Raw genomic sequence first — 17291 nt, 5'->3', positions numbered from 1 at the left:
GTGCAGGAGGGGCAGCATAAGCCTGAGATCTTTAAGACTTCTTTCCAGTTCAAGAGTCTGTGGCTCTCTTTTTAACAAATCTCCAGAGCCCTGGAGTTTGCAAAGAAGAAAAGGACACAGATCCCCTCTTTAAGAATCACAAATAGGGACTCAGCCACACGCCCCACCCCCGACACATGCAACCAGCCCAGTGATGACCACCAAGCCGCCACAGGAAGCACCCAGGCTCTCCTGAGCAGGGGCAGTGGGGGGCCTTGGGCCTCGGCCATGCACCCCCCAACATGTGCAACCAGCCCAGTGACAACCACCAAGCTGCAGCAAGAAGGGCCCCAGGTTCCTGAGCTAGGATGGTGGAAGGGAAAGGGCTTTTCCACACCTCCCTGACATCTGCACCCAGCCCAGCAATGACCAAGCCACCACTGGAAGCCCCCCAGTCTCCCCTATGGGAATGAGGGGGGTGCCACAGGCCTCAATCCCATCCCTCCTCCTCCCTCCTTCTTCCATCCCATTTCCTTCCCCTTTCCCCTCTCCCCTTCCCTCCCAACTGCTCTGCAACAACATCCTAGAATGTAAAAAATAATATTAATAAAATTTCATTTTCTTTAAAAAAAAAAAAAAGAATCACAAATGGCTTTGGTCTCTAACAAGTCAAAGTTCAAGACAGGGTTCCCAGTGGGAAAAGAAGGGTGTCTTCTTCCCCTGGACACTGGCCATTCTCACTGTTAGAAGTCAAAGTAGAGACACAGCAAGAGCTCGCCTTGGCTGAATCTTCTGGTTTTATTCTGATCCAGGTAGCAAACAGAGCATCCAGTGACAAACACAGCCCTTGCTACCCTGGGTTTGCCAGTTAGCACATGTTATGCTCCTGAGCAAGTTCTGGTTTAGGAATGAATTCCAAACCCAATGGGGGAGTTAGCAGTTACCTTCTTATTGAGTTTCAGCCAAGTGGAGAAACCCTTAGTGTCCTGGTACTGTAGACCAAAGAACCAAACTTCCCTCAGGCCAATAGTTTTCACCACCTGGAAGACAAAACACAAAACAACCATTGATTGAATACCTACCCTATGTCAGGTACAGAAGACACAAAGGTAGAGCCAAAATGGTCTCTGCCCTTAAAGGGTTTAAGGTGCTCAGAATCTGGCAAAAAAAAAAAAAAAAAAAACCCACGATTGGGCAGCGGTCTAGAACTATGTCAGCCTGTTTGCACAAAGTACTTCTGCTGAGGTAGGGAAGGTATCTATTACTTGTGAGCACTGCCACACATCAAGAACCCTATGTCCATTATCTCTTTTAATCTTCACAATAGCCCCATGATATAAATACAAGTAGGCCCATTTTATAGATAGTGAAAGAGAGGTTCAGAGAAGTGAAATGATTTGACTGAGGTTCAGGGCAGAGTCAGGATTGCAACCAGGTCTGTTTGACTCCGAATCCATCCAGATCCAGTGCTTTCTGCCACCTCCCCCTTCCCTCTACAATGCCACGCAACTTCCTGCTCTCAGGATGGATTAAAGGCTGAAAGTAGAGACTGTTGGATTAATTCCTGCATTCATTCTTCTGGGTTGCTCCCATATTGTCCTTTTTCCTTAGCAATTGGAAGTAATGCCCACACCCTTAAGACTGAACTGCCAGCAAGTTTGGATGGAGAAATGTGAATGCTTATGCTAAAATGTGATACTGGCTTTTTACAGAGGATGGAGGGGGTGGATGTGGCCAAAAAAGATTTTTTTAAAGCACCTCTTATTTCATTCTAGATCTAATATAGGGCACAATTAATGGCTCTCATGATCTTCCACAGGCCTGCAGAAGAACAGTGTGTCCAGATGCAATTGGTGGGAAGAAGCAAGTCCTAAGAAACAATCCAGCTGACAGAAAGAGAGATAGAGACCCCCTGAAGATGGACCATTGGGACCAGGATGCTAGCTCGTTGGTGGAGGTGGGGGGAGAAGACTGGGAACAGAACTGGTAGAGGAGCAACTGGGTTTTGCCTGTACGAATGGGCCAGTTGTAGAGGCTCAGAAACCCCGGGACTGAAGGGAAGGGAGGCAAGAGCAGACTTGTGCAGTCAGTCCCAGAGGTCCCAGGAGTAAGCTCATGAGCCTCTTTTTGCACCATGTTGTCTGTGTTACTAGTGGAGTGGGTAGGGGTGTGATGAGAGGAGGATCATGGGGACCAAAGTAGCTCTCAATCCAGAGTAGTTCTGACAAGAAGTTAGACAAAGTAATAGCTAAAGCAATGTCAAAAGAAAGATTTCGGGATCAGTGGGGCATTTTGATCTCTCTGAGCACATAGCAAAACAGAAACATGAATTTTTCACATCCTTAGGCTCTAGGACTTGGAGAGATGAGCAATGTCTCTTAGTCTGCACTGAAGTCTCAGTGAGGAAGTGTGTGTGTGGGGTGGGGGGAACATTGTCTAAAGTCAGAATTGAGACTGAAAAAGAACAAGGTGCAAAACGGATGACCCCTGAGCCCAGGATACAAGGAAATCTCCAATTAAGGTCTATGGGGTGCTGGAAACCATTTGATTAGGCAACTCATGGCCCCATTTCCGAGTCCCAGGAGGTGGAAATGGAGCCAAGTTTTGCTCCCTTCTAGCTTTGTTTCTAGCTGAACCCTCTACTCCAGAGGAAAGAGAAACCTCATTTTCAAGTGGGAGAGAAGCATCTAGCTCCCAGTTCCAGGAATAAACTCTGGCTCCAGTGACTAGGCTCCTTATTATTCTTCTCTGATAAATGGCTCCATCCCTGAGAAAAAAAATTCTTTCTTGGTTCCCTTTGACCCCAGACAGGCAGCTCATCTGATCTGAGCCAGCATTTTTCAAAGCTGCCATGAAAGAAATCCTTAAGCAGCAGAAATAATGAATGTATATACCCAGTGGATGCAGGGGGTGAGGTAGGATGGGGTGGGGGGAGATAGTAAGTACATGGCTGCAAACCAGCCAGAATTTCTTTGAAGCCTCAGGTTTAGTCTTAATCATTTGTGCAAGTTTTATATTCTACTTAAATAATGAATATTTTTATTATTACAGATAAAACTGGTGCTCCAAGCTACTAAATCACATTTATCCCATAGCTTTGTGCCCCTCCTAGAACCTGCCACACACACCTAGAGGGACTAGAACTTTAGTTTGTAAGACACTGACTTAAGAAACTGGAGGCTGCGGATTCTATCCAGCCCCATAGCCTCACAACACAAATCCCCAAAAAAGACTGTGGAGAGTTATAGGGCTCAAGCAACATAAACCGGAAAACTGTGGTCTAGTGAGTGGAAGAGATTTGCCTCTGAGAAAATCCTCACTAATTACCAGAAACTTCTAGATGTAAGAAAGAATTCCCTTTACCTTTCTTGCATGTGGAGGCTGCCTGTGTCTGAGGTCTGCAGAGGGGAAAGGAGATCAGATCAGTTCAGGAGCCCAGAGCCTCCCTCCTTCTATCTCCCATGCATCTATCTTAGTAAACAAAGTAGTGACATAAGCCACTTCAGAAGCCCAGAGCAGGACTGGAAGCTGGGAGCCTCAAGGGAACTGTGTGAGAAAGTTTAGCATTATGTGCTAAACTGCATCAGTGCCCAAACCCCTGAGGCCCACCAAGATCCCACTACAGGCCTGGCAGCAGCTGCATCAATCACTCATCTGAAAGCAAATCAATGCACAACTAGAAAGCTCCAAGAGGACCTACCACCATTGCTGCTTCTGTTACTCCACATTGCCTATGCTCAAGTGGCCACCTGCTTTATGGCAGAGAACACACTCAGCTGGGGTTCTATTTTTAGAAGCAGGCTGAGGCGGGTGGGGTGGTGTCAGAGAACACAGCTGACAAAAGGTACTGGGAAAACTGAAAATACTATATGCCCTGGTTCAAGCCCCAGCTATACCACTTCCGAGCCATGTGACCTTAAATAGATCGTTTCCCTTCTCTAAGCCTCAGTTCCTCATCTGTAAGATGGGAACACTACTATTACAACAATAGATGTTAGTTATTTTATAAAATCAAAACAGAAGAAAGAAAAGGAAAGTTTGCTGTCCTCAATGCAGTCCTCAAGTCCTACGTACTTTACTGAGGCAGAAAAGCTTCCGGATTTCATGGCTCCCTCATCCGATCTCCCAGGGAAATTTCCACCTACTTATTTAGCCTTTAATAAGAACAATCAACATTAGAATGCTTGCTATGCACCAGTCACTTTACTTGTTTGATGATTAAATCACAAAATCCCTGAGATTAGCGTGATTGCCATTTTACTGAGGAAAGGAAAGTTCTGAGATGCTAAATGAGCCATCCAAGGTCACACAGCTAAGTAGCAGGACAGAATTTGAACTCAGGGCTGACTCCAAATCCTGTGATCTATACACCACCCCATGCAACCTGAGCCTCAAGGGTGTTTCTTTCATTCCTTGTAGGAGGAGTTGTATGTGCTTTTCTATGCCTCTATAGATAAGGAACTGCAAGATTCTTAAAGGGGCAGAGATAGTGTTTGACAGGGTAGACCTTCAGTGAATATTAAATGGGTCAATGAATAGATGAATGAATGGATGCTCTGCAATTTCACCTCTCTCCTAGAGCTCAAAGACCTTGAGGGGAGGGGGCAGGTAGAGATAGACTATAGCTAGAGCTAAAGACCCTGGCTAGGGAAAAGCCAGGCAGAGGGTTCTCAAAGTGGGACTCACAGTGGCAACACTGCCCCTTAGTGGCACCTAGGTAATCTAAGATCAAAAGCCCTTTGAAGAATCTCAGACTTTAGAGGTTGAGGCAAGTGACAGAATTGCTATAGCAAAACATGCTCTCTCCTCCCTAGCTGTAAGCACACTTACAAAAAGAAACAGAGGTAAAAGGAAGAACTGTGGGCCCCACTTCCCCTTCTCACCAGGCCCTGGGCCTCCCTCAAGCTATGTCTTCCCATTGTTGCCTGTTATTTATCACTGGTGCCAAGGAGGGTGCTTCCTCTCTAGTCTGCTTCCTCTCTGGGCATCAGCCAGATGACTGCTGGGTTCCAGGATGGCCCCACAGCTTTTGTCAATTCCTCCCAAGGGGTCCAGCTCCTTCTCCCCAGGCCCCAGCTTCACCAGGAGGGCCTCCTTAAATGATGGGTCTCAAGGGACAGACAGAATGGACTTCCTCCCTTATGTCTCATCAAGTTAGAGAGTGGGAAGAGCTCACATCCCCTAATTGCTTGTGAACACATACCCCTAATGGACTCTCGTATGACTTGCTTTGGCCTCAAGAGAGCCAGATGCTCAATTCATTGTCTTGAGCTCAAATCTTTTCCCTTATAATTTTCATCTATGGGGTCCCAGCTTTTTCCCTTCTGAACTCACAGAACATGACTGCCACCTCCTTCCTAAAACAGCCCCACAGAGGTCTGAAGACAGAGAACACATCTTCCTTGAGTATTCTCCAAGCTAAACATCATCATTCATCCAAAGCAGAGTAGTGCAGTGGGAGAAAAGTATAGAGCTCTGCAATCAGAGCTATATTCAAAACTCCGTATCACAACTTACTTTCTACATGACTTAGGGTATGTTCTTTCACTTCTCAGAGGCAAGATCATCGTGAGGATTAAAGCACCAAGCCAGGGATAGTCCGTAGTAGGTGCTCAGTAAATGATACTTCTCAAGATAACGCTGATATTCTGGATAGGAAGTCATGAACTTTCTGTTTTCCTCCTTTTCGTCTCCCCAACCAGCACAAAAGACTCAAGTCTCTCAGGGGCTTTGGGAAGCAGTAGCTTTCAGAACTAGCACACAAATCTGGCCAGGGCTCCCTACCATCCGGGCTTCCCTCAGAACCACACCCCCAGTATGCAAAACAAACCAACACTAAGAATTAGCAGGCCTTCTAGTTTTTTGAAGTTTAATAAACCTCTTTGTTTCAGGATTTTTCTGCCCCAGACTCTAAATCATGCCTTCCTTGCCCTCCACAGTCATCCCCCTACAGTGCAAAGGGACAAAGCCCCCAGTGTTGAGGGCTGGGGATGGCATCATTTGGTTTGGGAGGGGGAGTGAGTAGATTCAAGGCTCTGGGAAGAAGGCTAGGAAGGGGCCAAAGGAGCCTCAGGCTCCCAACTGGACCATAAAATTCATGCTGACTGACCCTTCTCCTCTATAGCCCAGAATGATATTGCTGTCTGAAACAGAGGGCCCAAAAGCCTGTGTGGTCACCTCTTCCCTTTGTCCCAGAGACAGTAAGAAGCCTGTCCAGGAAGAGGCATCTCCCCCTGCCAGCTAGCCCTGCCCCCGCCCCTGATCACATATGCTAACAGCTGATCATACTCAAGTGAGGCATCTCCCTCCTTTTTACAGAAAAATGTTGCTTGAAATCCAAATAGTAGGAATAGAAACAGGAGAGTTTCCAATGTTAAATGACAAATCAAAAAAAGAAAGAAAGAAAGAAAGAAATGGGAGAGAAAGAAATATGGAATACAGAAATAAATGCCAGAGATAAATTTTTGAGATAACCAGATTTGAGAGATCAGTTGGATACTGTACAGAGCCCAAAGAGGGGCCTCAGTTTGTGTAAGGAATCATGGAGAATTAGTGACAGCCAGCACTAGAGCCCAAGATTTCTGACTGCCCTTTCAACTTTGCCAGGCTGTCCCTTTAAAAGCTCGCCAATACAGAACCTCCACACAAAGGGAGAATGCAAAATCTTAATATAACCAAAATACATCCAGTCATTCCAGACTAGCACTGTAATCACTTGTGAGCTAAGTGAATGTCAGCACATTACTTTAATTGTAGTAAATGTGTATTTAAATATTCCTCAGACTAATATGTTTTCACAAACTAAATATCAATGACTACCCTTCACCATCCAAAATGAAACAAACTCCAGGAAAGAAGCAATTTCCAGCTAAATCCAAAGTTAGATATTCTCAGGATCATCAAGCCCATCTCCCAACTCTAGCTCATTCATGAGACAAGAAGCATCATGGTACTATTAGGGAGCTATCATTTATTACACCTCTACTACACGCTGGATGTTTTACCTAACATTCTTTTTCCTATTTGTATTTTCTTTTGTCTTTTTCAAGTATTTCTAAATTATCTTTTTTGGATTATGCTCCCTTATATGCCACTGCACCAAAATTTTGAGTAACAGGCAAGATATAAATAATACTACACTCTTTCATAACCTCACAAAAAGCCTGTGAGGTAGGTATTAGACCTTCCTTTCTTTTTTTTTTTTGGATGAGAATACCAACCCAGAGAGGTTCAATAATTTTCCCAAGGTCTAGCTAGGAAAACAAGGATGTCGTTTCCTCATTTGTAAAATGAGGCCAGTACTAATTCCTGCACTCACAGGGCTTTGTGATAGTCAAGTACTTGTCAGTACCTGGCATACAGTAAACCCCAGACAACTGTTAACTTTCACCTGTATTAATCGCAGATAACCATTTTCCCACTCTATGTGACATCAGGAACTCAGAGGGCATGCCCAAGATGTCCTCAAGTTTTCTAGCCATTCCTTTCTTCCTTTTACATGGAGACCTGAATGGAAAACAACCCCCTCCCACCCCCATCTCCATTCTCCCCTTGTCTTTCCTCTCACCAGGCAGGAGTATTCACAGGAATAAAATTAGCCCATTTGAACACAACCTCTTCTTTCTTCCTTTCCTTCCCCAACCTTGGGTAAGTTCTCATATCTGAGGGACCCGGAGAGCAAGGGAGAAAGGGAAGCAAGAGGGCCTAAGAATCCACCAAGGTGATATGCAGCCCCAACATCTTGGACAATAAATCAGACTCCCACCTCACCAGAGGCTGATGGGAAAACAGGATAATAGCCCATCCGGTGGGGTCCCAGACTCTGGAAACGGGAGCCCCATTTTCACTCCTGGAAGTCTGGCCATGGATGGCACATTACTTTGGCCTCTGGGCAGTATTTGAATGCTGAAAGGTTCTGTAGCCCCACCTGGCTATTATATAAGGGTGCTTCAAAAATTTGTGGAAAAACAGAATTAAAAGATAATGAGAATCTTTCCACAAACTTTTTGAAGATACCTTGTATTATATAGCACATCCTTTCTAAAGATAGTGATTCCCTGGGTTCCAGATGGGAATGACCATTTCATTGATGGAGAGTAACCAATTATCTCTATGGCATGCCTACAGGAGATGAAGCACGCTCTTACTGCATGCATCACCTCCAGTGTTCATAGTGTTCCGGTGTTCAAGTGAGTTCATAGAGCTTAGTACCCTAGGGAGAATAAGTTGGTTTCCTTCTACTAGGAAGCAAAAAAAAAAAAAAAAAATGTGACAGAGGCTGTGTGGTACAGTGCAGTTCAAATCTCAGCCAGATATCAGCTAGGTGAAATTAAGTTATTTAACTTCTGAGCCTCATCATTAAAATGGAGAAGAGATCATTTACATCCTTCAGAGCTGAAAGGAAGATGGCATGGGCTAATGTTTTTAGAGCACCTAGCACAGAATAATACCCCCCTTCTCTTTTCACCTTTGTTCAGGAACAAGGATAGGATTAATCAGGGTTATGGGGGTGCAGGTTGCCAAAGCTAAACTTTGCCTTTTTTCTAAGGCTGGGGTCAGCCTTTTCCTTGATCTATCTTGGAGGAGAGAGTAGGAAAAGAGATTCTCTGACAAGAGGCAGAAGGCTTGGATGGTTGGCATTGTGGTTAGACTTATTGGGAGAAGGGTAGGAGGCTAAGGAGCAACAAATCCCTCCCTTACCTGGTCAAACAACTGCTTGCCAGTGGTGTTGGGCTGGATGGCAAACTCCAGCTCTGCATCCATGGTGGTTACACGCACACTGATCTAGGACAAGATCAAAGGAGGCAGGTTAGTCATCTGGCTCTGTGCTCAGTAGAGACTGAGACAAGTGTCTCTGTCCAACCATAGAGGAAGAAACTAAGATGCTAAGAACCTGAACAAGTTAGATACTGGTGGAGAGGAAGGGGGAATATTGACACAATCAAGCAATAACCCAGCCCCTGCTCCCAACCAGCTTATTGAAAAAAGATAGCCACAGAGCAATGTTTACCAAGGAGCAAACAAGAATGCAAACTAGCCTACTACCAAGAGGAAGCAAGTGCTGACTGTAGTTCTTTCAGGAAGTCTTTACCACCTACACTGGCCAGCTCCAGCCTACAGCATTCTCTTCTCACCTCTGATCTACAGCCTGGATTATCCACAGCACTGGTAGATAATTGCAGAGGCAAGTTAAGGGAACAATAAAGAACACTGGGTTCCAAGCCTAGCACTGTAACTGCCTCAATCTACAATCTTGGATAACTCTTATCCCTTTCCCGGGTTTTAGTTTCCCTCATCTGTGCAAGGGCAGGAATGGGGTCAGGGGCAGTCAATTAAACTAAAGATTCTCCTAGGACCATTTCAGTGCTGACGTCCGTGGCTCTATATACTGCCTTGCATTGTTAATGCTTCCTGTACTTATGTCTCATTGGCCTCCCTAGGCACAAGAGAGGAAAGAGGGCTCAGCAGAGGTGGGTGTGGGTAGCATGGAGGTGCTACCAAAGACAAGTCAACAGAGAGACAAAGGGACAGGGACAGGCCCTGACCAAAATAACAGGTGGCTACCCACATGATTTCACAGGCACTAGAGAAAGTACCCACCACCTTTACAAATAGATCCCCTAACCTAGGTCAGTGATAGCTGAAATTTCATCATTAGAAATTTTCCCCTTTGGCTGAAAACTTGGTAGTGATGGTAGCAGCAGTAATAGTAACAATAGGCAGCAGCTTTCATGTACTGAGACTTTACTCACTAGGCACTTCCTATGTACTATCCAATTTGATAGCAACAATCAGCCTGTTAAGTAGAGAGTATTGTCTCCACACTAAGGATGAAGAAATAGATGTTTGCCTAAAGTCACATTGCTAGTTAAGTGGGGAAGACGGGGTTTGAATCCAGGCCTAAGTCCAAACCTCACAACGTAAACCAATATGCTAAATTCCTCTTACAAAGTACAAAAGTCTCCCAGTAAAAGAAATCAAAGATGAACTTTCTTAATTGTTAGACATTTTACTTAATCTATATTGCACAGACATAAGATGGCTTGTTACATGGTCATATAAAATCTTTATGAAGGGGCCGACCCTGTGGCTCACTCGGGAGAGTGCGGTGCTGGGAGCGCCGAGGCAGCGGGTTCGGATCCTATATAGGGATGGCCAGTGTGCTCACTGGCTGAGCGCGGTGTGGACGACACCAAGCCGAGGGTTGCGATCCCCTTACCGGTCACAAAAAAAAAAAAATCTTTATGAAGACTATTTCATACCCAGGGAAGATACTTTAATAATATTAAGTGAGAAAGTATAAACAACAGAATTTCATACAGTACATGAGCTCAACTTTGTAAAAAGTATACATAGAGAGATAATTAGAATCATGTCCAAGTGTTGATCAGGCTTGGTTTGGGGATGGTGATCTTATGAGTGCTTTCTCCCTTATTTAAACTAAAAAAAAAAAAAAAAAAAATCTAATCTATATTTTCTAAGATGGTCACATACTATGTATACTGTTGGGGGAAAAGACAAGAAATAGAATTGTAAAAGATGCAAATCCCCATGGCATGCATAAGATGTTAAGCCCTATCACTCTTTTGAACCTCCAGGCCTTTCCTGAGTGCAGGGATCAGGTAGCAGGAAAGAGGGTGCCAGACAGACATTTTGCCAGCTAAACAATTCTGATGAGGACCAGGACAAGGGAACAACTTTGTAAATAAATCTCACCAGGGAGCCAGGGAGGAAATCTATTTCAGGATTGACAATGGGACAGGAAAGGCCCTGAAGGCAGGAACAAGTAAGGCAAGTACTCCAGTGGGAGTGCAGCATCTTGACTGTTTGATTCCATGTTACCATAGGCTTCCTGCCAATCCAGTGACATTTGTAGAATGGGCCCTCGTAAAGTAGGGAAAATGGGGCCCAATGGGCTGGAATTTGGGGGTTACCATGCTATATCCAGCCTCAAATCACCCTTGAGCTGGGTCAGGGTGACCTCAAAACACCAATGACTGAGGGGACAGGAGAGAGTGGAAAGAGGACAGTGGGCTTTTTAATGCATTGGACTTCATTCTCACCTCAAGGTTTGTTTCATACTTAGAATTACCTCTCCACTAGCCAAGACTCAGTGGGTACTCACAAGATGTTGGCTAAATGAACAGGTACCAAGCAAGGTAATAAAAGAGATAAAGAAATACAGCATAGTACACACATATGGTGATGGGGACATTTTATATCCTCACCTTTTTATGTCATGGACCCTTCTTGCCGGTCTAGTGAAGCATATGGACCCCTTCTCAGAATGTTTGTAATGCATAAAATAAAGTAGATACTAATAGATCTGCAACATAACCAGCGCCACTTTAGACAAGCCCAAATACAAAATGGCGCTGCCCACCTCCTCCCCCCTTTCCCCTCTTCCCTTTATGAGAAGCCTCCTGACCTAAACAGAAACCCCTTTTGCTTCCACAAGGATGCAGTTCTCTACCCCGATCCAAATTAGCATAATGACCCTCCCTGATGGTATCAGCCAGCCCTCGGCACACTATATAAGTTCTACCATCTCCACACCTGGTGCTGTCCCCCATTTTCAGGGCAGTCCCGGGCTGTCCTCCATTTTGAGCACAGCCAGCCAGATTTCTTTCTTTAATAAAGCTTGAATGGTACCCGGCATCTCAGCTCACTTTCTTTCATTATGGTGCCAAAACCCTGAAGGGTTTTGGCCAGCATTGTGGACGATCCCTTTTCTTTTGGGGTGATTGGCCCTCGGCTGCCCTTCCTGGGCCTGCCAAAACTAGATGCCTCCAGGACTCTCTACTTTTGCCATTTCAGACCAATGCATCCAACACTGACCTCAATTCAGGGTGAGTCAGTGGGTCTGTCCTGCCTACTTCTATGGTTCTCCCGATGACTCTCTATGACTTTGGTCTCTACGAAGCCCAGGCACCTGGCCGAGGGAACTCTTCTCATGCCCCCCAGCTATTGAAGGATGTACCTCTAGCCAGTCATTGGCTTTTCTCTTGAAAAGAAGGTGGGCACCAAAGGGGACGCCCTTTGCTGGCATTCTTCTTCTACCAGGACTGACTGCCCTTTCTCGCCCTCTACACAGGATCCTCAAGATCCAAACCTCCATGCTCTATGCCCTTGGGCTATCTCCTGGCCAATTTCTTGGCCTCCAGGGAGACATTGAACCTAAACGTCCCATCCCATTTTCTACTGTACTCCGTGCTCTATGCCTCTGGGCTGCTCTATGCCTCTGGGCTGCTCTATGCCTCTGGGCTGCACTATGCCTCCGGGCCATCTCCTGGCCAATTTCTCAGCCTCCAGGGAGACATTAAAACTCAAATGCCTCGTTACAATGGATCCCAGTGGCCACAAGATGGCACTCGATATAGACACTCACTGAAATGGCAAAAGCTGTAGAGTTTCCTTGTTCAGGCCTTTTCCTATTTCTGAACGCATTCTTCTCTCTGTCAAAACTGTCCTATGTCTCAAATTCTCCTAGCTTATGCTCAACCTATCCTTCCAGACTCGGATCAATCTTCTGATCCTTTGGCCCTCCACATTTCTCTCTCTTCCCCACACCTGGCTTCCTGATGCTCATCCTCAGCCCAACTCCTCCCCTTCTCCCCCTTTGTCAGGTAACAACCCCACCTCAGCTCCGGCTTTTTATAACCCTTCCGTGAAGTGGCTGGGACAGAAGGAATTGTCCAAGTCCATGTACAGGGAGCAGGTCTGGATGGCGGCTCAGGTACATGCTCAAAATAATAGGCGGCCTGTGGGAGCCATTGCTGTTCCTTGCACAGACCCAAATTGGAACTACCAGGCTGGCCATGGGGATCGAGATCTCCAGGATAACATGATCACAGACTTGATTTACAGCCTCCAAAAGGCTACTCACAAGTCAGTCAATTATGACAAACTTAGAGAAATCACACTGAGATCCACTGAAAATCCCAGCAAGTTCCTAACCCACCTCTCTGAGGCTTTACATGAATACACATGTGTAGATCCAAACTCCCCTGCAGGCATGGCCCTCTTACACTCACATTTCATTACCCAATCAGCCCCTAATATTCGGAAAAAAAAATAAAAGAGATCAGGCCAAATACCAGCTCCTGGCTAATGCCATCCGTGGCTCACATACTCCAAAGCTGGCTGCCTCCAGGAGCAAGCCACCTGGGAACTGCTTCAAATGCAGTCAACTGGGCCACTCAGTATGGGCCTGTCGTGACCCATCCTCACTACAAACGGCCAGGTCACTGGGGGACTGACTGTGCCACTTGCCAGAGAGGAAGTGGCCCAGTCCCCAACCTACAGCCTTTGGTTTCATGGCCATCTCTACCGGAACTTCTCGGCTTTGCCCAGGAGGAGGACTGACGATGCCCATGGCCCAAGGCCCCCACGGAGGTCACCACGTGTGAGCCCAGGGTAACTCGCCTCAAGGCAGGTAAACTGATCTCTTTTGTCATTGATATAGGGGCCATTTATTCTACCCTTCCTAAGTATGCAGGACCAACAACCCCATCCTCTATCACAGTAGTAGGGGTCACAGGATCAGAATACTGCCCACGGATGACTCAAACCCTTTCCTTCACCCTACATCACATTCAATTCACACACAGATTCTTAATAATGCCTCAATGCCCAGCCCCTTACTGGGATGGGACATTCATTTCAAATTCAAAGCTACTCTTACCCTAAACACTTTAACTCCGGCTACAATACTCCTGTTACAGGCTGCACCCAGTCCTGGCCCCTGAGGCTTCCAACTTCCCCTCCCCCTCGGACAAGGTTAATCCCTAGTATGGGACGATTCTTCTCCCTCCATTGCTATGCACCATTCCCCTACCCTTGTTAAATTGCTGAATCCCTCTTTGTTCCCTGATGTCCCACAATACCCCATCACTAACAAACATCTAATAGGCTTAAAACCCATCGTACACAAACTCCTTTCTTCTCATCTCTCACAGCCTACCCTCTCGCCTTTTAATACACCCATCCTTCTGGTTATAAAGCCTAACGGCTCATATTGTTTAGTACAGGACTAATCCTGACACACGCCATTCCCAACAACTCACCTGGACAGTACTGCCACAGGGGGTTCAGGATAGCCCCCACTTTCCAGCCAGGACTTAGCTCAAGACTTATCTGAACTTTCCCTAATCTCTAGCACTTTAATACAATATGTGAATGACCTTCTCCTTTGTAGCCCCTCCGATGAGGATTCACAGGCCCACACTGTTGCTCTCCTTAATTTCCTGGCCTCCAGGGGATATCAAGTGTCCCCCAACAAGGCCCAAGTTTCTTCTCCTTCAGTTCAAGAGTCTAATTTCTGAATTCCCTACTCCTACTGCAAAAGGTAAAATCCTTTCTTTCTTGGGGCTTGCAGGATATCTTTGCCTATGGATTCCTAACTTTGGCGTGCTAGCAAAACCACTTTATGGGGCAGCCAAAGGGGATCCTGCCATTCCTTTAGACCCCACAAAGTCCATTCATTCTCCCTTCCAGTGATTAAAAGCCACTCTCCTCGCAGCCCCAGCTCTATCTCTCTCAAACCTATCTCGTCCTTTTATCCTATACGTCACCAAAACCCAAAGATTGGCAGTCGGGGTTTTGGGACAAAAGGCAGGAGATATTTTCTCCCTGGTTACAAACCTCTCTAAACAACTAGACACAACAGCTCGAGAATGGGCCCCTGTTTATGGTCCTTGGTGGCAGCCACCCTTTTAGCTCAAGAAAGCTCTAAACTAACTTTTAGACTACAAACAGTCAAGACCTTCTCAGCCATAAGGCCAAGTCAATTCTCTCCCATTCCCACCTACAATTTATTCACCTTACCTTCATTGAAAACTCCAAGTTTTCCTTAAACCTCACTCTCCGTTAGATCCAGCCACTCTCATCCCAAAACACTCATGACCCTTAGGAGGTTTAGACCTCTTTGTCAACCCCTTTCCACACATCTCCCCGCATTCCATTACATGGTTCATAGATGGGAGTGCCACCTCCACGCCTGCCCCCTGGGTGGGTTATGCCATAGTAAATCTAACACAAGCTATTGAGGCAGCACAACTTCCAAAGGAGGCTGGGGTTATACACTGCAGAGCACACCAAACCTCCAATGACCCCATAGCCCAGGGAAACAAACTGGCAGATCTAACCACAAAACAGGCTGCTCAATCACCAGGCCCCCACTCTTCCTCTCCTGCTCAGGTCCTTCTCACGGCCCCTACACCCTTATCCCAATACACACTCCAAGAAATACAATACCTCCAATGGTTGGGATCACAGAGAAAGGACAACTGATATACTCTCTCCAGTCGCTATGTCCTCCCTACCACACAAACAAGCTGAGCAAATCCTTTTAGACTTCCATAATTCAGTTCATATAGGCTGTGAACCCCTACGACACCTTACTCTCCCACAAAAGGACACACTATCTTCTAATATTAGTAGATACCTTTTCAGGTTGGATTGAGGTTTTTCCCTGTACTTCAGAGGATGATACAGCAGTAACACACGCTCTCACCTCAGAAATCATCTCTCGTTTGCTGCCCCCTGCAAGCATACAGACCTTAGCCCCTCAAACTTATGTATGGTAGGCCCTTCACTCTCACACATCTCCCTTCCAGCTCATTGCCTTTAGGCCAGTATCTCCCTACTCTTTCGCTCATTAAGGATCTTCTTACGGAACAGGCCAACCTTCTATTACCTCATCCTTTCCCCACCACCCCGTCAGACTTTAAACTGAGCCCGGGACAGCAAGTGTATATTAAAACCCGAATCCCAAAGCCCCTCTCACCATGTTGGGAAGGGTCTTATACAGTACTTCTCACCACCTCCACGGCAGTAAAGGTACTCGGAAAGGCCCCTTGGTATCACTCATCCTTGGTAAAACTAGCACCTGAGACTTAACCCAAAAATCTGTTAACACCAAGCCAGAGGGGTCCATCTGCTCAACCCTCAACCCAACATCTCCTTACACTTCTTCCATTTTAGGACCCACAAAATTGAAAATCTCCAGGACCTTCACTCCTCCCCCAATCACAGAAGAAGGATGATCTTTCCCTTGGCAATTATTCTCTTACTCTTGCAGGCCCGCTCCACGTCCCTCGCACAAGAGCTGCTAGTATACTATCTGCTCTAGTACTTGCTATAGGATTGGCAGAAGCTGCCCCAAAAGATTGTAACATTATAGGAAAATTTCTCCTGGTACTTCTTTACCTCCTATCAGTAGGATGCTTCTTAGCAATTTCATTGTGGCAATGTCTCCTTTAAATTCTTTTGGCTCCCTAACCCTTTGCATCCTTCCCTTGTTTTTCCTCCTATCTCAATGCTCCCCCTTACCTGGGACATGGAGGTTCCAGTTCTGCAGGGATGATGCAGTCCTCAGCAAATCAGACTGGTCCCCGAGCGACTCATCTGTCTCCCACTTCGTGAGAAACTTTTTGTGGTCATCCCCCTCCCTATCGATGCAGCCTGCAATGTTTCCACAAACATCTCTTCACTTTCCTCTAATCTCACCTCAGTGGGGACTGTCAGCATTCTGTGGGGCCTGCCCACACTCTGCCTCACTAACACCAAATGCTAGCACTCACTTACCTGCTCCTCATCCATGCCCTAAAACCAGAATGTATTTCCTTTGTAAAACTATGCTATCCTGTTGCCTGCCCCCACCCACCCCAATGCGATTTATTGCATATTCGTTTGGCTAGTCCCTGACATCACCCTCTAGACTGATGAAGGGATGGAGACGGGACTGGGACTAACTTCTGCCCTCCCTCTCAGGAAGTGGCCCCTGCTTCCGTAGGGCACTAACTGTACCTTTTTAATTGGGGCAGGGATCTTTCCTGCAACTGGAACTGGCATAGCGGGCCCTGCTACTGCCTCTCAATTCTATCAAAAACTCTCAGAAGAACTAAGCATAGACAGCATCTCCTCCCTCCAGTGACAGGTCACCTCACTCGTGACAGCTGCTTTACAGAAACAGCGACAGAACCGTCGGGCCCTTTACTTCCTTACAGCGGAGAAGGAAGGCACCTGCCTCTTCTTGGGGGAGAAATGCTGTTATTATGTAAATGAGTCTAGGGTGATCCAAAACAACTTAAACCACTTCACTGAACCCTTGGATACCCTGGGCTTATGCCCCTACTAGGACCCTAACTGTGCTGGAACTCATCCTACTTTTTGGCCCCTGTCTCTTTTGGTGTTTCTCTAATTTCTTGCAGGAATGTATACAGGCTTTCACCAACCCAAAAGTTGCCATATTGTTCCTTCAAGGAGGATATCAGCCCCTCAGAATCAGCAACCCTTCCCCGGAGGAATAC

General features: G+C 46.2%; 1 protein-coding gene across 1 annotated transcript in view; it reads right to left on the bottom strand.

Annotated features, from left to right (window-relative positions):
- The window catches only part of MSN (moesin), a 69549-nt gene that overhangs the window by 15039 nt on the left and 37219 nt on the right, over nucleotides 1-17291 (bottom strand). The window contains exons 2-3 of the mRNA XM_063083494.1: nucleotides 8680-8763; nucleotides 924-1019 (exon numbers count right to left, since the gene is read on the bottom strand). Of these exons, the coding sequence (XP_062939564.1) occupies nucleotides 924-1019; nucleotides 8680-8763 (180 nt within the window). The remainder of the gene's footprint in view (nucleotides 1-923; nucleotides 1020-8679; nucleotides 8764-17291) is intronic.

The sequence above is a fragment of the Cynocephalus volans genome, chromosome X (assembly GCF_027409185.1).
Source record: "Cynocephalus volans isolate mCynVol1 chromosome X, mCynVol1.pri, whole genome shotgun sequence".
In the NCBI taxonomy this organism is placed as follows: domain Eukaryota; kingdom Metazoa; phylum Chordata; class Mammalia; order Dermoptera; family Cynocephalidae; genus Cynocephalus; species Cynocephalus volans.
Note: the sequence above shows the minus strand (reverse complement) of the source record. Positions and strands in the feature narration are given on the sequence as shown.